Consider the following 21,874-nt stretch of genomic DNA (forward strand, 5'->3'; position numbering starts at 1 on the left):
CTGCTGCCGTATATGATGCTGCAGTGAGCACGTTCCCCCCACCTGTAGTCTTTTCAGTGTTCACGACTATTTTATTAGGGGAGATTCCTAGAAAATAGCCTTACTGGGTTAATGGACATGTGCATGTATTTTGACTCAAGGTACGAATTTCCAGTATACTTGATTTAATACCAAATACATAATTAATGCCCGTTATTTCAGTCAGTGTGTGAGCTACTTTGTGTTTTCATAGCCAGGAAGTCCTGCTGTCCTCATAAAGGTGCTTTGTAGGGATTTTATTCTTTTGAAGGTTTCCATTCGAAGTCTGAATCCTCATAAATAATACATTAATAGAAGTAGAAAAAGGCAATGTATTTTGAGTCAAAGCAAATTGACAGCAAGGGTAATATATTCTTCTATCACATAATACAGAGAAAATAGTAGGAAGATAATAACTGGTATTAATTCTTGAAAGTGTTTAAACATGCCAGTTAAGTAGAAAACAAGGAAATATCTTGGTGAATATTGAAAATACTCACCTATTACCTTCTTCCCTCCTTTTCTGCCTTTTTGGGGAGTGGGGTGGGAGGGAGGACTTCTGTCTTTAATTCATTTATTGAAGAATTCACAAGCATTTTCTAACTGTATATAGCTTTTAGTTTTTATAAGAGAAATTATCATGGGGGTGCCAGTTTGTTTGTATTCTGGAATGTTGGGGTTTATGAGGATTATTAAGAACCACTGTATTTACATTAATTCACCCCTTTAAAATTGTACATTTTTACCAAATATCATGAAGGTTTAGTCCCCTGGCTGTTGTAGTTCAGATCTGCTGGTCCCCTTGTGCCCCTGCTTCTCCCTGCCGGCAAGCATGTTGTTTATTCAAGTCTCTCTCCTTTCGCAGGAGCTGCCCGTTAGCACTCCTCGCCCTTGACTCAGGAGGACCTAGGCCTTGGTAGGCAGACAGATTCCTGTGGATTGCCTACCAAGGCCTGTGATACTCCTGTATCCTGCCTTCCTTGCCTTAGGCTTTAGGAACAGATAATCTGGGTTGCTTTCCAAGTTCTAAATTACTAACAGCTTCCTACAAACTTCCTCTAGCTCTCCGTTTTCTTATCAATTACTGGCTATACTCTGTAATATGTTGATTAGGTTTCTTGTGTGACTTCTCTAAGCATGTTTTCTATGTTATTACCATTCCTAGCCTAGTGTTGTCTACTTTTACACAAGTCTAATGGTAGAGAAGTAATCATGGACTTCAGATTATAAAAGATAAATGGTTCATACTCAAAGGCCATGGTTGCTATTAAACATTTTGGTATCACCAAATAGGATACCAAAAGTTGACAAAAATATGAAAGGAAATTGTCAAAATCCCTATCTTGATGGGGGATTATAATACTTCGACCTTGCTGTGTAAAGGATACCAAAACATCAGTACTGATAAAATAGACTTAAGTAGCACAGTTAACATGCTCAATCTAATGGCCATGTATACAACAATTAAGAATACTTTTTATTTCCACATACTCATGCAAGAGCTAAACACACACATAAACACATAGAGGGCAATATGTCTTGGAATATATGAAAGGTAGTTTCCGTTATTTCAGGAGATTAGTATCCTGCAAGTTCTGTTATCTAACCTAATGTACTAAGTATAGAACTTACTTGGAAAAAGTAAAACTTCATTTATAAATTCTAAAAACACACCTGTAAACATCTAAACAATGAGAAAAATTATATAAATTTGTGGGACACTGTACTCAAAGTGGTCTTAGGGAAATCTATAGCCCAAAACGCTTACAATGCTGAGCTTGAATGCTTACAACAAAAGGCTTGAAATTAATGAGCCATGAATTCAAGTTAAAAATGTAGAACAACAGCAGAATTAACACGGTTGAATTAGGATGAAGTAACAAAGAGTTTAATGAAATAGAAAACAAGCATGCAATGGAGAAGATCATCAACGTCGAGCAACAGTAACTTGAAAAGAACAAAAGGCCTATATCAAAGTTAGACATGTAAAACCAATATTAGGAGTGAAAGAGATATATAACCACAGATGCCATAGATGTAAAAGATAAGAGGTATTTTGTGACTTTGTGCAAATACTTTTGAAAAACTTAGATGAAATTAGTATTTTTCGAGTATTATATCAAAATCGGTTCTCATTGAAAACCAGAGTAGTTTTATAACTAGAACCAGTGAAGAAATAGAATCAGTAGCAATCTTCCCATGAAGAAACACTGGGCCCAAACAGCTTAATGGATAAATTCCAAGAACAGATCATTCTCATTTTTAAAAAACTCTTCCAGATAATAAAAATGTGGCACTGTTTAACTCATTCAATAAGGCTATATAACAAAAATAGGACAATACAGGAATGTAAATCCATACACACACAAGTAAATCTGCAGGCCAGTCTCAATCAGGAATATTGATACAGAGTGCAAACTACAGGAGCCTAAGTCTGTGGGTTTTTTTTTTTTTTTTTTAAAGGAAGGAAATTAGACTTATCTCTGAAAAGCAAGAAAATGGATCAGTATAAACCACTGCAATTACTGATCATCTCAGTAAGTATAGGAAAAAAGTTTAGTAGAGCATTCATTTCTGGATTACAGGTAGGTGGGCTGTGTCTATGATTTGATGCATATTCCTATGATATATAGGATATCTATGATATGTCTAAGACCGTCCTTAAAATGTACCTCCATCTGTGATAGGAAATCTAGGACATAACTGATATACCATGATATACCATGATATGTATCACATATCTGACACGTGTATAAAACACAGATTTTCATTTATTTGTGGATATTTAATGAACTAAGAAGAGCATTTCCTTTCCCTATTAAAGACCAACTCTAAGACACCTGGAGCAGTGGTCGTCTGTAGAGGTAAAATGCTAAAGAAAAAAAATTAATTAAAAAAATCCACTTAAAGAAAAATGAATTTAAGACCATTATTAATATAGAACCCAGGATCCTAGCACCCTGGTGGTAGTGCAGTCTTGGGATGAGAGGAAGACATGACCAGGGCAGGTCACAAAGATGACTCTTCTGATGTGCTGGCATATTCTCCATCTTAACCTCAGTAGTGGGAATGCTGATTTTTATTCTTTAATTGAGCATCTTATTTTTAGGCACTTAATGTATAATTTACATAATAAAGTGTTTCTAATGAGTCAGTGAGAGATGGCTAGTGAATGAAGACTGGAGGTATAAGTGTGGAAAACTATTCCTTTCTTCCAGTGTCTTTGGTTGCTCTTATAATTGACATAAGACAGATTAACAGGAGAAAAACAAATTTAAATTTATATGAAATATGAGTGTCAAAGAAATGACCAAAGCAGACAGCTTTTATATTTCTTAGACAAACTATACATTTGTGAAGAATCGACAAAGAAGTTTGGACCCTGGGGTTATTAGTAAGTAAAGCAGTGACAAGATTTGTCCCTATTTCTGGTAATAAGGATGTTTCCTACCTTCCAGTATGGGTGGCCGGGGAGGGTACCTTTCCTGTGGCAGACGGATTTCCTGCTTTTCAGGGGCACAAAAGAAGGGTGAGAGTACCTCGTTGCACCTGCCTTATCTTAAGTAACTTTAATCCAAGATAATGTACCAAAATGGCATATATTGGAATAGCCTGTCCTGAACCATCCAAGAAGAGTTGTTGAAGATGTGTGTTCATGAAGGATCGGAGGGGTCGAAGGCAGTTTTCTAGGAGTTCACCGCCTCACGAGTGAGCACAGTTCTTCTCAAATGCACTGTTGTTTGTCTCATTCAGACAGCAGTGCCTCTGCCTTCACACACCATCCGTGCTCAGGGGCCACGCTAATCTTGTCTGTATTAGTGTATGTGCTGCTGCGGCGAGCGCACATTTCCCTTCTTGTGAAGTGGCGGGGAGATGGGGGTGGAGGATGAAACTCGCCAAGTCCCCAGTGACAGCTAATGTGGTCATCAGTATTTTTCTCTTTGGAGAACCATGTATTGTTGTAGATGGGGAATTACGAACAATCGTAGAAAACAGTTTAAGGGCTTTGGAGGGATTTTTGACATTACAGGGGGGAAAAAAACCCAAATGAATTTTTACAAAGAGAATTAGTTTAAAAGATAAGCGAATTCTACGTGAACCTATTTGGCTCTGTACATAGCTACTATAGATCTTTGATTTGATTTTTTTTTAATATTTTATTTATTCATGAGAGACAGAGAGAGGCAGAGACACACAGGCAGAGGGAGAAGCAGGCTCCATGGAGGGAGCCCGACGTGGGACTCAATCTCGGGTCTCTAGGACCACGCCCTGGGCCGAAGGCGGTGTTAAACCACTGAGCCACCCGGGCTGCCCTGAGATCTTTGATTTTAGTTGTAAGAAAATGTCTCAAAGGATTAGTTTTCCAAATTTAATCCTATGACACCAAATAAAGTTGATATGTCATGGGAATCTACTCCGGAGTTGTCATCTGGACGGCCTTGACCATTCAAGGCTGAAGATCCCACACATTAAGTTGAGAATTTTTCTCCCTTATTTTGGTTCTGAATCCATTTCATTGTTAGTCTTATTTTAGCTCTACTTTATCTCAGCAATCTTAATTCTAGGAAATGGCAAAAATTATTTGGTAACCACTTTCTACAAGTCTAAAATAAAAATTAAGCTGCTTTTCCATCCTAATTGAATATCTCTTTTCCCTCTAGTGTATGACTTTAATTTCAGGGGAACAGATTGCATCCGGATACTAGTTTCTTTGGTCATTGAAATGGCCTCTGCTTTACTATACACACACTATGGTGTTACCACTGCTGTGGTCAGAGAGGAAGACCTCACAGTTACTCAGTTTTTATTAGACTTTCTCCATTTTTTTTTCATTTCCCAAGCTTTCTGAATATGGTTTATAAGACAAAGTTTAGATAATCCCTTCCAAAGAGTAAGTTTGGGTTTTTTTTAAAACAATTTCAGAAAATCAGTATTTTTATATGGCAAGTTATTTGTAGCAGGAATTTTGTTAAATCTCACTTTCATGTGTTTTTCTCAAAGGCATTTCCTTCCTGCTGTGCTGCATCTCATGCCTGTGATCTCAGAGTTATGAGAAATATTGATAAGATTCTTTAATATCAGGTGTGCACCAGTTGAGTTTGTAAATATGCTGGGATGAATTGGTGTGTGGTAAAGCTGAGATGCTACTAATTAAGAGATAAGCCAAGAAAAATGTTATTTTGTTATAATGATTTGAAAAGCCAGATGTCGACAGACTTACTGCATTCCTAGGAGAGTGTATTGGGAAATTAACTGCAAAACGTTCATATTTTTATAATGATTATTTCTTTCCTTTTGACAGAAGCTTTAAAAAATCATATAAAGTAATAGACTTGAGATAATTACCTCCACTTTTAAAAATATAAAACATCTAGTAAAGACTTTCCAAGAAGTGATGGGAAAGTGTTTAGCATCCAAAAAAAAAAAAAATAGTTTTCTGCAAAACTATCTCCTATAAACAAAGTTTTAGCGATTTCCCTCTAGGCATCTGTAAAAATGGAGTTATATTTTGTATTTGAATGAATAATAGGTTTCAGTGGCTACTTATAGAAGGCTTTACCTTAACCTAAATTCTCACTGCACAGTCTTTTATACTCTAACGTGCTCATTTCTAGAACAGCTTTGGAATTATTACAAGCTGTAAAACTTATTGTTGTTTCTCCTCTTGACTGTGCCATCTGTCAGAAACAAAAGCGAAGTTGAAAATCTCATTGAGCCACCAAAGATTCTGTGTTGCTTCATGAGCCTCCTAAGGAGATACACCTGTCTGTAAAAAAAAAAAAAAAATTTAATGCTGCATTTTAAAGAAAATCTTTGTTACTTCATTACAGATGGGGAACTCAAGGTGATTTCACCACCACTCATCCTCGGCCTGTGGTCAAAGTAAAACTCTTCACAGAAAGCACTGGGGTCCTGGCCCTTGAAGATAAAGAACTGGGAAGGGTGAGTCCTGGTCCGTGCTGTGTGTTTGAGGTCACATAATTTTTACTTCTTTCAATTCACAGTTAATGTGGCGCAGTATGTAGTGTGTAAACTTTCTGTTTATAAACTACATAAAATAATTTATTTGTGATCTGTAAAATAATTTGTCATCTTCCACGAGCCCAGATTACAGCTCCAATTTATTAGATGTAATTGTGAATAACACAGAAAGCATTGTGATGGGCTTTGGGTACGTAAAGGTCGTTTACAGGATCACAGTCAGGGGCCCATGTGAATGGTAGACACCAACTTGTGTGTCCTTCCTCGTGAGAGATCAGTCTCACTTAAACATTTCTGTCCGTGAGTTAAACGCGGCATCATGATATTTGAAGTCCTCAGTTTAAGTCCTTTGTGATTAGACGGATAACAGAATATCTAAATCTGCTTCTCTCCCACTTTCCCTGTGAGAAGGTCTTTTTCACGCATCTTGTAACATTGAGATTTTTTTCCTGCACTTTGTACCTAGAATATACTTATTCTCTAATTCCAGTATCTTTCTACTATACTCAGCTTCTTCTGGGAGTTAAAAGCATTAAGATTCGGGTAGATTTGTGATCTTAGCACCTCTCTATGTGAAAGATTTTCTGCAGTCTCATCTATGAAGTAGACGTGCTCTCGTCGGGGGACTGTAGGGTCCTCTTCTGTAACATGGTCTCTCTTAGGCCTGAAGGCTGACTTCATAGGTGTTTGCCAGAGATTAAAGCCTGCAGAAATCTCACCTGAAAATCTCTGGTGATGATGATTGACAGCTTGTGTGATGCTAGATGTTCAAGGATACTTGGATTGTTGGGTATATTGGAGTTTTTTCCCTCAAAGTTGGGATTTTTATCCATTTCCAATCTTTCTCCTCTTCTGTCTCCTTTAGAGTTTTTCCATTTTTAGGGATTTTATGAGTCTGTCCCCACACTCCAGAAATTGAGGATCAGCATTCCCACATTCCGGTTTTTGTCTTCTGTTTCCTTGTTAACATGTATTTGTTAAAACCTAGAGCTAAGCCATACCATTCATTCACGTGCTTGCGTGTCTGCGCACCTACTCATTGAACAAACGTGTACAGGTGTCATGATCTCACACAAGAGCCCTGGAAACTACAGATGGTCTTACGGATTTATGAATCAGGATTTTTCATTTAAACTATTACATTAATTTTGCCCTATGTCCTTATTGTAACTATTTTTCACTAATAGCAGCCATTTTAAGTCTAATGCTATACTGTAATTCTTTAGATATTTTTAATTCATTTCTCTGCTGAATTTTAATTCATTTCTTAAACATATATATGTTTAAGCAGTTTCTAAATTGAGTATGCGATTGGTGTGTTTTCCAGTCAGTTGTATGTCTGAGAAGGGCCTACCTAGTGTTCCTCACTCCCTTTATACAAGACCACTGTTGTTTCTGTACCAGTTTCTGAACCCCACACTATTGGTATTTTGAGCAGGAAAATGCTTTGTAGTCAGAAACTTCTCTGTACACTTTCTGTTTAGCAGCATCCCTACCTCCAGTCAGATGCCAGTAGTTCACCCAGCCTTATGTCAGGACGCTCAGCAGTGTCTCTAAACACTGCTAACTGTCCCCTGGGAGGTGTGCGGAATCACCTACTTAGAGATCCATTGAACTATACTAATGATCTGAGTAGGTTCCATGATTATAATTATCATATATGTGTTATTGACTTCCAATTTTTAAGATTTTCTTACTTGGAGCTTCAGTTTATATATCCAGCCTGCATACTTGGTATTTCTAGTTGCATTTAACAGTTGTCTCAAACCAAATATTTCTAAAATACAACTCATGATTAGCACCCTCGTTGAATCTTGCATAGAGGCAGTTTTCTTATTTTTTAAGTGAAACAGGCATGCCATATCACCCAGCAGTTGCCCTCTTAGGTATTTACCCAAGGGTTTATTGGTAAATAAATATCTGTATGGGAATGTTTATAACAGCTTTCTTCATAATCACTAAAAAAACTGGAAGCAGTAAGGTGTCCTTGAGCAGAGGAATGGATAAGCAAACTGGTACATCTGCAAAATTCTATTCAGTGCTAAAAAGAAATAAATTATTAATTCATGCAGTAACATAGGTGAAACTTAAATGCAAGGGAAAGAAATCAGGCCCTTCGCCCCATTGAATCCTTTTTGAGAATGGTAGTAACACTGCCTGTTGAGACAGAAAAGTAAGAATCTGATTAAGAGCACTCAACAAGTGTGGGAGTCCGTATTGGAACCAGGTGTTCTGACAGCAACACCTGTGTTCTACATCATTAAATAGTACACCCGATGAGGTGAAGAAGTGTGGCAGTCTTTTCCAAATTACCATCTGAGTGTGGGCCAGTTGAATTTCATGGCTTAAAGTGGGAACCAGCTTTTATTTAAGCTAATGTCATTTTATGCATAGGTCATGAATACATTTCATATCACTTTAGGCCATGATTTGCATCCTATTACAGTACCTCTGGCTATGCTTTTATATGTGACAGTGCTTCTCACCTCTTGTGCACATCAGAACCCCTTTAGGGAGAGAGTGCAGGAAGAGACTCAAGCTGTGAGCTCATACTTTTGTTTTGGTCGGTTTGAGGTGAGTCCAGACCTCTCAGGATATAGTATGTGTGCATAAGGTTGAGAAGCACTGGCACAAACAGTACCACTGAACAGCCAAGGTTGAGAACTAGTAAGTCATAGGGGTAAGAAAACAATCTGTATAGCATATAGTTTTGTAAAATGGCGGTTCAAATGTAGGCATTGGGCAGTTGAAAGTTATGTTCTTTGGCAAGTGCTTGGCGGCAGATTTTGTTTGTAGGTGGCAGGTGCAAATACCTATTTATGGAAATGCAGGTGGCATATGGAGATTTTTCATCCGAATGAGTGGCCAGCCCTCCACCAGGGGCCTTGGGAATACCTGGAGGCAGAACAGGAAATTTTCCATATTACGGGCTTGTCCTCGCAGGCAGATAGTTGACCAGTCCAGCCCCGAAAGCATACAGTTCATCAATGACATCGTAATAGTGCTGAATGGTGACAGATGGTAGCTATGCTTATGGTGAGCGCAGCATAAGGTGTCAGCTTGTCAAATCACTATGTTTGTACACCTAAAACCAATGCAACATTATGTGTCAACATGCCCAAATAAAAACAAAATTTTCAAGATGATTTTGTCCCAACAACTTTAAAAGCAAAGCTTGCTTCACCTAACCATGTAAAAAATCTACATACGTCACACATTTATCTGCAGACAGCAGTTTCCATTGAGTCCATCAGAATGAATTCTTGCACTTAGTAACTTTTAAACTTGCTGAATGGTATTCTTAAGTGCAAAATGAATTTTTATTATTTTTTTATTTTTTCATTTATTTTGAGAAAGAGAGAACATGGGCAGAGGGAGAGAGAGGATCCTCAAGGCAACTCCCCGTGGACCCTGACCTGGGGCTCAATCAATCCCAGGACACTGAGATCATGCCATGAGCCTAAACTGAGAGCCAGATGCTTAACCAGTGGAGCCATCCAGATGCCCCCAAAATAAATATCTAAAGTTTCTGCCCATGTGACTTTTTAAGTTTTAGAAGCATTGTTGTAAAGACACTCTAACCATTGTTAGGAAAAGAGCCTGCTGTCTATTCATACACTTGGAGTCGATGGCCCTGGGACCACATCGTGAGTGTCCACAGAGGGCTGCTGGTTCTTCTGCCTCTCTGAGGATGGAGACTCCTACAAGGAACCTGTTTTCCTTTATGATGCGCTGGAGCCAGATCACCTTTCTTCCAATTCGATTACATAATATTTCAACATAGCTAAAGACTTAACAGTTTGCTTCCCTCTTAGATCCACATTTTGAAGTACTAATATTCTTGAGATTAAGATTTTCATTTTGTGTATTTCTCTCACTTTTTTCTTTCTATTTGAGTATCAGTACTTCTATTTAACATTTCTTGAGATGTTCGTACTTCATAATTCACAGCGCCAGTCATCATGCCTGTTTCACAAATACAAATACTATGTGGAAACAGCAGCTGGTGGTTAATTTCAGATACATTTTAAATATTAAGATAAATTAGAATTGCTGAATGGATTACTCCATTAAAAGGAACTATTATCTCTCAAGCAGCTTGTAATAGTGTAGCAAGTAAAAATTAGCTTTTATATTTGCCTTTTCCATTGAGTTGTTTCTTCAGTTTGCTTTATGAAGCATCCAAAGGAAATTTATCTGAAGAGCAGAATATGCATGATTTTTGGTCTTGAAACTTGGTGAGAGGAGTGATAGGGGGGTGTGTTGAAAGGTCTGTCATCTTAGAGAAATACTGTCAGGAACTCTAATTAAACTCGTCAGTCTTCTTTTCTCTTTCTTGCTTCTCTAGTTCTTCTGGAGTATATCCTTTTCTATTTTTCTCATTTGTGCAGTTTTGGTTGAGCTGAATGCTCTGTAAGTTCTTCATTAATGTTAAAACTTTCAGGAGGTACCTTAATTATTTTAGCCAAACTTAGCATATCTAATTGGACATTGCTTACGTAACTAGTTAGAACACATCGAGCTTGAACATTTCTCCAATTGCCTGGTTTATACACAGTCATCATAGAACTTCTGGTTTCAACATACAAAGTAATAAATTAGAAGTAGACTACAGATGTTTTGAGTAAGAATTTGGATTTTTCAGAAATAAATACACAGTTAATAAAAATGACTTTAGGACTTTTTCCTTCATTCAAACAGTCAAAGTTTATATTTGAGTATTAAAAAGAAGTTTCCAGAATGATATTAATTTGATTCACCTACATATGAATCAGCACTAGAGAAGCTGCTAGCAAAATTATAATAGGTATTTTTCTTCGCTTTGAAAGTAGAACTTAATATCCAGTTTTATTGAAATTGCCAGCACTGGATGGCTGCGACTATGGCCAGCGAAGTAACGTCCTCTACTGCAAGGTGGAAGGTAGACTCATTTGCATTTCATATGCCTAATTCAACTACTCTCTACTGTGGACCTTAATTTTGGTAATTTTAGCAAGTAGTTTAGCTTTCCTGAAACTAAAAATCATAGAAAAGATCTCCTTCCTTCCTTAAGCTGTTCCTGTCGCTGTTCCTCACAGGACTCTGCTGTCCTGTCCTAGGAACCATCCCAGTGACCAGAGGCAGGACCACAGACAGGTGCAGGGCCACAGATAATTCATGCGTGGCACAGATTCTCTCTAAATACTTTTTCTAGCTGCATTTAATTATGTCTGGCTCATTGGTCACATGCTGTGAAGAGTTAGAGAAGACATGGAGTCTGCCTTCGAAGGATGGGAGCCTCCGATTACTTCTGTTGTTAGTGGCTGTGGCTCAGACTTTACCTCAGGAGTTGACTGGCTTCCTCACTGTTTTCTTACTTGCTCACATTCAAGAGGGTGGACAGGTTGTAAATAGGCATCCTCGGTGGGTCCACGTGGGTGATGGTATTAGCAGAGGTTGACGTTTCCGTTTCCCTGTGAGGACAGAGGTCTGCCCCCCTCCCAGAGGGAGCAGATATGTACCTAATATGTATCTCGTATTTCTAGTAGGTGTGGTGTTACTTCATTATGATTTTAATTCTAACAACTAATGTAATCATGCTGAACATCTTTTTGCATGCTTGTCATCCATACATCATCTTTGATGAATCCCCAACGTTTTTCTTCTTTTTATAGCATGCATGCGTGAACTTGGGGCAGGGGCAGAGAGAGAGGAAGAGAGAATTTTAAGCAGGCTCCACACCGAGCACAGAGCCTGACCCAGGGCTCGATTTCACAACCCTGAGATCATGACTGAGCTGAAATCAAGAGTTGGACGTTCAACTGAGCCACCCAACTGCCCCAGTGAATCCCCAACTTTTATTGAGTTGTTTGTTTTTCTTGAGTCTAGAGAGACCATAATAAAATGTTTACATCTCCTTCATCAAAGATATGATTTGTAAATATTCTCTTAGTTCTGTGGTTTGTCTTTTCATTCTGTTAAAGAGTGTTTTCAGAGAGCAAGAGTTTTTTTTAATTCTGATGAAATCCAATTTGTGAATTTGTTTTTATGGCTGATGCCTTTGGTGCTCTAAGAAATCTTTGCCTAGCCCAAGGTCAGAATTCTCTTCTGTTTTCTTCTAGAAGTTTTATATTTTTATATTTTTACATTTAGGTCTTTAACCCACTTCCAGTTAATTGTTTTATATCTAGAGCAATGTATAGATCAAAGTCCACGTTTTTGATAGATGAATATCTGGGTGTCCTAGTGCTTTTTATTGAAAAGACTTTCTTCACTGAATTTCCTTAGCATTTTTGTTGCAGATCAATCGTATATGGATCTGTGGGTCTATTTCCAGATTCTCTAGTCTTCCATTGATCTGCTCTCTTAATGTCAACAGTGCACTGCTCTGATGAGCTTAATCCTAAGTCTGTCATATCAGGTACTGGTGGTTCTCCAATTTTGTTTTTTATTTTCCAGTTCTTTTGACTTTACTTTATCCTGTGAATTTTATTTTTTTTTATCCTATGAATTTTAATATCAGTTTGTAGCTTTCTATAAAAAACAGTGTTATTTTGACTGTGATTTCATTGAATCTTTAAGTCACTTTGAGAATTGATCAATAGTGTGGGTTTTGACCCATAAATAAATATAGTATATCCCTCCCTTTCTTTAGGTCTTACTTCATTCCTCACAGCAAGATGTTGCATTTTTTTGTCTGATCTGTCCTTGAGTATTTCATATTTTTGACACTATTGTAGATGGTGTCATTTTGCTTTAATTTTTAAATTAGACATTGCTAGTATATTGACAGATGACTTTTCTATATTGATCTTCTATCTTGCAGCATTGCTAAACTCATTAGTTGCAGTAGCATTTTGTAGATTGTTTTTCTATATATAATATTGTTATCTAAAATACTGTTTTTTCTTTCTAACCTAGATGGCTTTTATTTCTTTTGGTTGCCTTATTGTACTTACTAGAACCTCCAATACAGTGTTGAACAGAAGTAGTGAACATGGACATCCTTGTCTTATTCCCAATCTTTTGGGGAAAGCATCTAGTCTTTCTTCAACATTAAGTACAATATTAGCTGTAGGGTTTTTTGGTAGATACCTTCATCAAGTTGATCAAGTCTTCTTGCTAATTTTTATTTGTTTGGGCTGTGATATTTTTTATTTCTTTTGTATCTTGGGTTTAATTTGTAATACTTTTTCTGTTTCTTAAAAGCAGAAGGCATTGGTTTGAGAAAATTCTGTTTTTTCTAAACTAGGTATTTGGTGCTATAAATACTCATCCCCTAATTATTGCATTAGTGGCATCCCACAAATTTTTATCTTTTTTTTTTCATTTTTATCATTTTGAAAATACTAAGTTTTATTTTGATTATTTTTCCCTTTGGCTGTAGGTTATTAAGCATGTTTTATTTAGTTTCCATGTTATTTTAGAGTTTTTTAGAGTTCTGTTAGTGATTTCTAATTGAAGTCTGTTATGATTAGAGAATATACTTAAAGAACTTTGATCCTTTTAAAATTTACCGAAGCTTAGTTTATCACTCACAATATGCTCCATCTGGTGAATGTTCCACATGCATTTATAAAGACTGTGTATTCCTCCACTGCTTAATAGGGTGTTTCAGAAAAGTCAAATAGTTCAAATTATTATTCAGATCTGCCATATTCTTACTAGTTTTCTATCTACTTGTTTTTAGCAATTTTTGAGAAATTCGTATTAATTTCTGAGTATAATTTTGGGTTTGTTCTATCATTTTCCGCCTTTTTTATTGTAAGTATTTTATTTATTTCACGAGAGATACACAGAGAGAGGCAGAGACACAAGCAGAGGGAGAAGCAGGCTCCATGCAGGGAGCCCGACGTGGGACTCGATCCCGGGACCCAGGGTCATGACCTGAGCCAAAGGCAAATGCTCAACCGCTGAGCCACCCAGGTGTCCGCCTCCCCCCCCTTTTTTTTTTGCTTCTTGTATCTTGAAGATCTCTTGCTAGGTGCATACATATTAATCATCTCCATATCCCTTTAATTAATTGACTGCTTTGTCATTATTAAATGACCTTTCTTATCCCTTTTAATATACTTTGCTTTAAAATCTACTTTATCTTAGGCATCTGATTTTTTTAAACAAGTATTAGCATATTATGTCTTTTTCCATCCTTTAATCTATTTCTTTACTTTTAAAATATATTTATTTAAACAATGTATAATTGGGTCCCTATTTTTTATTCAATCTGGAAATCTTTTAATCATTAGTAAGTTTAAATCTGTCATTTAGCTTATTTGTTCTCTGTCTCTCATGATTTTTATTCCCTTTTTCTCTTCTTTAGAATAATTGAATGTTTTTATGATTCCATTTTTTTCTTAGTTGACTTAGTAACTTATTCTAGGTCTTGCTTTAACTCATCACAGCCTAACTTCAAGTAGTATTATGAAACTACGTATAGTGTATAAAACTTACAATAGTATATTTCCATTTCCTATTGAAGATGAGGCATAGGACATACTATGATGTCACCAACATCTAATAGTTTCTGACCTACAATATCTGTCCAATTAATGCTAGGAAGATGAATGAACAAATGAGTCTCTTAAACTTTGCCTAATTCAGTTTCATTTCTCCTACTGTAGACAGTAGAGTAACTCATATTTTGAAAGCCTGAGCTTCCCAACCAAGTGATAAACCGAAACAATTGCAGAATAATGTCTGGCTTAGACCCTTCAGGAGGAGTGAGGTTCTAGTATGTTCAGCCCATGTCTTATAATACATGGAAGAAGCAGGTTAGAACATCCTCGAGTCCATGCCTAACCTCCTCTTAACAGTTGCTGCCTTAAGAAAAGAGGTTCTTATGCATCTTGGAGCTATTCAGAGACACTTAAGAACATTCGTCTTCATGGTCTTTAGCACTGGTACTGAAAAAGCTAAGTACTTCTATTCCCTGCCAGCTATTATCTGTAGTGTTCGAGTCAAAAACAAATTCTTTAGGTAAAAGGTAAAAGATTCAGATTAGTTGTTTAGCACCAGAAACTGAGAAGTTTTAAACCCTGCTTCCAGAAGACACTGATTCTGGTATTGGCTTTGTAGCCATTAGGACAGATGGACAAGTCTCTAACTTCTCATTCTCTGCCCTTTCATTCCCTACCACCCTCTATCTTACCCTATATTGAATGTATATCAACTATATTTAAGGATGCAGCTCCAGTCACCCAGGTTTAGACATAGTCTGTAACTTTCTCTTCCCATCCTACTGTGGTATGTTCTGGACTAACAGAAATAAAACTGACTTGGCTCTAAAAATTCTTACAGTACTTAATAGATAAATGCATACATGCTCTCACAGCATTTAGTAACCCAACAAGAACAAAGCCACGTCAGTTACTATCATGTTTGTGAAATAATTAAGGGAATAATTTGTCGGATTGAGGAGGGGGATGTAACATTGAAGGTGTCCGTTGTTATCCTGAAGTAATTTTCCTTAGGTATTATTCATTTAACTTCAGTGTCAAATTATTTACATAACAAGAGTAATGCGTATCTTTTAAGGGTGATTGTGAGAATTAATTTAAATTCCACAAAGCACTTTGAGGCATTCGGTTGAAAGGTTCTTTATAAATGCCAGGCATTATTATAACCAGACTAGTAAAAAGAAACCGTGATAAAGCTACTCATGCAGTGTCCTCTAATAGAAACTGTATTGGTAAGAAATATAAAGGTTACTGCTATTCATAATTTATGGTCAAGGGGAATAGATTAAGAATAATAATGATGCTTTTCTGTCCAGATAAGTCTTAAAAAACACAAATGTAGCTCTGATGGAATATATTGCTCCATCCAAGGAGAAGTATGAAATCGATACCTTACAAGCAATAAAAATGATGTATGAAGATGAATAAAGGCCAATATCTTTAATTGAGCCATAAAGTATATAGTGACAGCCTTGACTGTGTCTTTCAAAATCTTCAAGAAAGACATTATAATAGAGGAGATAATTCTTGATTGTTTGAGTATATGAAACTTTAAATTTGTTAGAAACAGATGCATGATGGTCTTCATTCTAGTAACCAAAGTAACCAGTCTAATTATTAATCATTAAAAAAAAAATACAGGATAGGAGAAGTCAAAACTTTAACAAAAATTTTTTAAAAAAGAAAAGAAAGAAAAAGAAAAGACTTCAAAAGATTTCATATAAGCAGAATGCTTCAGGAATGTGAGAGAAGTAATCACACACAAAAACCTCTCGTTAAAATAATCAAAGCTACTGATAGAAGTCTGTACGTAAAGAATCTGTCCATCACACACTGGGCAGAAGCAATTTGAAAGGTAAATTTAGTGTTCTTTTTTTTTTTTAATTAGATGTCCACATTGAGTGTTTTTATGATCAAATCTCAGCCTTTATTGTCTGTATTCGTTCCCTGCTGTGACTTTCACAAATTGCCAAAAACATGACAAATTTGTCATCGTACAGCCCTGGAGGTTGGAAATCCAAAATGAACCTCTGAGCTAAAGTCGGCATGTTGGCAGACTGGAGGTCCTTTCCGGAGGATCTAAGGGAGAGGGCAATTTGTTTTCACCTTTTCAGCTTCTAGAGACTGTATTCTTTGGCTCGCGGCTCCTTTCCACGTTTAAAGACCTCACTGGCCAGTTGAGTGTTTCTGAGTCTCGCGGCTCGGACACGGGCTCTCCGGCTTTCCACTCCCCTGGGAACTCTGCTAGCTGCCTTCCCCCCGGGTGACCTGCCATCATCTTCCTAGTCTCAGGTTGCTAATTCGTGATCTGAATTCCACCTGCTGCTTTGCCACACAAGGTAACCTACTCACCGTTTCTGGAGATGACATGGAGGCATCTTGGGGAAGCTGCTTCTACTTATCGTGGTCCAGGAATGGAAAGAGGACAGTGTTATAAAGTTTTAAGGACTGGCATCCTGGCCTTCAGAATTACTGCTGTCATTTTCTGTTACCTGGTTTGACAGACCTTTTTCTCCTTTGACCCCAGCCAAGCATCAATTTTAGGTTTGCATTTTTATTTCTAATTTCCCTGAGCATCTATCTGTCTAGTCAGCCAACCAGCAAGTACTTGGTAGGTGTGTCCTGCAGGCTAGGAAGGGGGACTCGTGGTGAAGATGGGGGCTCAGATTAATGTGGAAGCCCCCGATGACGTAGCTTCTGCCTTCGGGGAGTGTGGTCTGCTGAAAGCATTTGACGAGTCCCTTCGTAGAGTGGTTCATTATCAAGCAGAGATTTCAGAGAAGATTCAGGAAGAATCCATATACCTTGGCTTTTCTTGCCCATGCCCTCTCCCCAGCCCCCAGCGTGCAGACAACAAGGTTGTTCATCTCTATCTTATAACAACGTCAGGAAAAAGTACCGAATCAAGATAATGTTTTTTCTTGTGCTGTTTTATTTGAAAAGGACCTTCTTTTAAAAGTTCTACACGGAAGAAAGGAGTTGGGTGGTTCTGCGTCAGGCCAAGTACACATTTGGTAAGGGGTTGGGACTTTGATCAGTTCCATATTGTAAATTCCAGGATTCTTTCCAACTCTGAAAATAAAGGGAACTGGATTTAGCGTAGGCAATAAGGTTGACGGAAGACTTAGGGCTAATCTCTCCGTGCACAAAAGAGCTTTGTGCCGGTGAGAGGCGCAGGTGTTCTTGTTTCAGCTAAGGGGGGCAGGAAGCCCTGATACTGAAACGAGGGGAGCTGCTGTGGACGGAGCAACCTCCAGCGTCCTGGAACCCGGGAAGATGGTGCCAAGGAGGTAGATGGTCTCAGGGCAGCCCCTGACTCCTCCTTCCTGCATGCTGAGAATGCAGAGGCTCGGTCCTGGGGGGGACGCTGCTCGCCACCAGCTGGGCACCTCCAGATTTGCTGCGACGACGTAAGTTCAGCTGGTCTCCCCGTAGCTCCAGGAAGGGCCCTCTACGTGAAGGGTTCTCGCTGTGATCCTAGCGGGAGTACAAAACCCCGTCGTTTGAAGGACAAAGATAGAAGCGTGTGGGCTGAACCCGGGGAGTCAAGGCCTCTCGTAGCTGCTGACCCGACGTGCTCCCTCGCCCGCGTCCCCAAAGGGCTCCGGGGCTCAAGGACACCGGTTGTCGATTGTCGGTGGAAGGGATTTCCAGGCACGGATGGGAGCGTGATTCCAGCTAATAGCACTTGTACGGGCTTCCTCTGCTTCCACGATGTGTTCCTAAGGGCAGTTCGTCTTCGTCGGAGGCCGGACGCCACGCCGCGGCGTGGACCGGAGCCGCCTCAGCTCAGCGCACCTGTTCACAGCGACGCCTGGCCTCCCGCGCAGCGTCCCGTCCCTACCTGCCCGCCTCCCCGCCGTGATACCCCAGCCTAGGCAGACAGCGCTCCTCCAGCCTGCCTGCCTCATCCCTGAAGACGGCAGCGAGGTGCCTGCAGTCCTCGGAGAGGTTGTCGTGCTTGAAGCCATCCTAGTCTGGCCGCACGTACGGTGCTGAGATCTTAAGTGATTTCCCCGTTGAACCAAGCAGTTCCCCTTCCACTGTTACTGTGCTTAACGGCCCCTTGGCCCCTTGGCACTGGTGGCCACTTCCTACTCCCCAAAACACTGTCCACCTTGAATACAGCATATCGCATTCTGCTCTTTCTGCCTCCTTGGCCTCTGGTCTCAGTTATACAATTCTCTTCCTAGTCGTCAGAAGTTAGTGTTTTTTTTGCCTTCTTTTAAAAAAAAAAAATTTTTTTTTGACTATATTCTTTTTGCTCTACTTTTTCTCTCTGTCACATATTCTATAACTGGGAGTTTGTACCTCTTAACCCCCTTCCCTTACTCTGCCCAGATCCCTGTCCACCACCCCGTGGCAACTACCAGTTCTCTGATTTTTAGAGTTTGAGTTTTTTCTGTTACTTTGTTTTTTGGTTCTACATATAAGTGAAGTCATTTGGCATTTATCTTTCTCTGATTTATTTCACTTAAGGTAAATGGTTTTGGGTCTACCCACATTGTCTTAAATGGCGAGATCTCATTCTTTTTTATGACTGAGTAACATTCTGTTCTGTTTATACACCACATCTTCATCTGTTGATGGACAGAGGTGGGGTGGCCTGGGGTGGCCTTCATATATGGGCTATTACAAATAATGCAGCAAGAAATTTAGGGGGTATGTCTATCTTCCTGAATTAGTATTTTTCTTTTCTTTTTTTTTTTTTTAAGATTTTATTTATTCATGAGAGGCCCAGAGAGAGAGAGGCAGAGACACAGGCAGAGGAAGAAGAAGCAGGCTCCCTGCAGGGAGCCTGATGCGGGACTCGATCCCGGGACCCCGGGGTCACGGCCTGAGCTGGAGGCAGGCGCTCAACCGCGGAGCCACCCAGGCGTCCCAGTATTTTGTTTCTTTGGGTAAATGCCCAGTAGCAGAATTACTAGATCATATGATAATTCTGTTTTTTTCTTTTTTGAGGAGCCTCCAGGCCTCTTTTCCACAGTGGTTGCACCAGTTTACGTTCACAGTGCATCAGCTTTCCCTTCTCCACATCCTCACCAAGACTTACTTTGTGTCTTTCTTGAGCCTAAGCCCCTCTGACTGGTGTGAGGTGTCATCTCATTGTGGTCTTGATTTGCATTTGCTCGACGACTCGACTCGTGATGTTGGGCACCTTCTCATGTTTCTGTTGGTGTTCTCCTTACCTCTTGCCGAGATAGAGAATTGACACGGTGGAAGATCTAATGAGCATTTGTATTGATTGAAGTCCTTTGGAGGGCCAGCCATGGGAGCTGACGGGGATGGGTCAGGGAACCAAGAAAGAGCTGACCAACTAAGCTTGGGGAAGGGCTTGAGAACCAAAGGCAGTAGTGGGAGTATTAGCACAGGATTGCAAGCCCTTTTCTAGAGTGCCACCCTTAGGGTGGCTTAGTTCCAGCAGCCTCAGGTCTTTGTCTCTGTTTCCTTCCCATGTCTTTTTTTGCCTTGTAATTCTTGGGTGCTCCTAGTCATCCAAATGGAAGTGATTTCCCTACACATTCTGTCCTGATTGCTTCCAGAATTGCTGGTTGCACCCATCTTTGAGCTAGAATTCTATCAACTGTGTATCTCAGTTTTAATTTAATATTAAAATGCAATTATTATAGTCACATACTCTTTTTTCTTCCTCTAGGCTAACAGATATTTATAGAAAAGGGTAATGAATTGTTTATCTAGCCCCAGGGCCTATCTAGCTTCCTCTCACTCTAGATTTTTTTTCTCCTCTAAGTTTTTACATTTTTCAGACCTTTGTTGAAATGGTGTAGAAGTTTAGAAGACCTTAAATGGATAGGTCACAAGGTTCAACTAATGCAAAATGTACACAAACACACATGGTTTGGCTTCAATATACCTTAATAGGAGGTGAACAATGTGGAAGTGTCAGCTTGTATAAATATAAAGATCCCATGAACCTTATAATACTCTAAACATTATGTATATACGTATATTTATACTTCATTCTTAAGGGTTTTTTTGCTGTGTATTAAATTTGACAGAATTTTAAACAAAGCCTAAAAAAATTTGTGTTTTTCATTACACCTCAGCAAAGATGGCAAGTAATGTGACATTTTATTATGAAGAAGATACATTGGTTTTATATTTAAGATAAGGAATCATAAAATGTGTCATGCTAAGTGACAAGACATTTAAAATGTTGGTGACAAAAATAAACTAGAAGCAGAAATGTGTATCCAAAGGTTCAGAGAAATGAATAGCAAAGAACAGACTACTTGCTAAGTAATAGAAGCTAACTATTTTGTCCAGAGCTATGGTTTTTTTTTTTTCTTTTTTAAGATTTTATTTATTTATTCATGAGAGACACAGAGAGAGGCAGAGACACAAGCAGAGGGAGAAGCAGGCTCCATGCAGGGAGCCCGATGTGGGACTCGATCCCGGGACCTTGGGGTCATGCCCTGAACCAAAGGCAGACGCTCAACCGCTGAGCCACCCAGGCATCCCCAGAGCTATGTTTTAATTTAGATGTTAACCTGGAATATCACAGAACCCCCAATTAATTTTTATACCGATTAAATATTTTGTTATGCTAAGTCCTATTGAGGTTCAACTGTTTATCTTAAAATTTTTAAGCACTTACCTGTGAAAGAAGACCTAGGAAGCCAGACTCTGTTAATGGACTGGTGTTAAATACTATGACAAACATTTCACTAGTTCAAAACAGTACCCGCCTAACAGTTCACTGTGAGATGAGGATTTCTTCTCATTTCTAGAGTTTGGAATTCTTTGCACTTGGCTAGTAGATTAAATAAAAAAGGATGAAGGAGGCCTACATTTATCTTCATCATTTTTCCCCAAAGTGACACCACTGTCTTCATATTCCAGTAGCCAGAATTTTCATGTCCCTACTTAGCTGCAAGAGGAGCTAGAAGATAGTCTCTGGCTGACTCGCTGCTTCTAGCGACGGTTCTGTGCTGGTGAAAGCATGCGTCCTAGTGAACAGATGACTGGCTGTATGTCGCCCCTGTAGCCAAAAATGAGAATAGTTGTGTTACCCTTCCTTCTACATTAGAGCATTCACTTCAGCTCAAGGGAATCAACCCAAAGTCTCCTGCAGGCCAGAGTCCAGTATCTGCATCAGGCCCAGACTTGGCTCTTGGCCTCCTGGTGACCTGTGAGCCAAAGTTCATGTGAACTACCTGCGACTCCACCTCCCCTCGCTCCCCACCGTGCCCTAGCACAAGTCCACCCCCAGCAGTGGAACAGATGCAGGAGAGCTACAAGCAAGTGTCCCTTTGGGGGGGGGGGGGGTAAAGTGGAAAATACGTAGCAATAATACGTTGTCCCCTGACAACACTGAAACCAGGATCTCTTGATTAGGTCCCTTGTTATGCGTCTGAGAAAGAACTTCTTTGTCCTTTATTCCTCCTGGCCCTTTGGGCTCCACACATTGGGAATTG

At 39.1% G+C, this 21,874-nt stretch overlaps 1 protein-coding gene across 16 annotated transcripts in view; it reads left to right on the forward strand.

Annotated features, from left to right (window-relative positions):
• CADPS2 (calcium dependent secretion activator 2) overlaps positions 1-21,874 on the forward strand; it is a 454,201-nt gene that overhangs the window by 228,763 nt on the left and 203,564 nt on the right. For all 16 annotated transcript variants that reach the window (XR_012010532.1, XM_072783288.1, XM_072783294.1 and 13 more), the window contains one exon: positions 5,850-5,961. Coding sequence is in view for 15 of the 16 variants with exons in the window: in XM_072783288.1 (XP_072639389.1) it covers positions 5,850-5,961 (112 nt within the window). In the remaining variant the exon portion in view is untranslated. The remainder of the gene's footprint in view (positions 1-5,849; positions 5,962-21,874) is intronic.

The sequence above is a fragment of the Canis lupus genome, chromosome 18 (assembly GCF_048164855.1).
Source record: "Canis lupus baileyi chromosome 18, mCanLup2.hap1, whole genome shotgun sequence".
NCBI classification, from domain to species: Eukaryota; Metazoa; Chordata; class Mammalia; order Carnivora; family Canidae; genus Canis; species Canis lupus.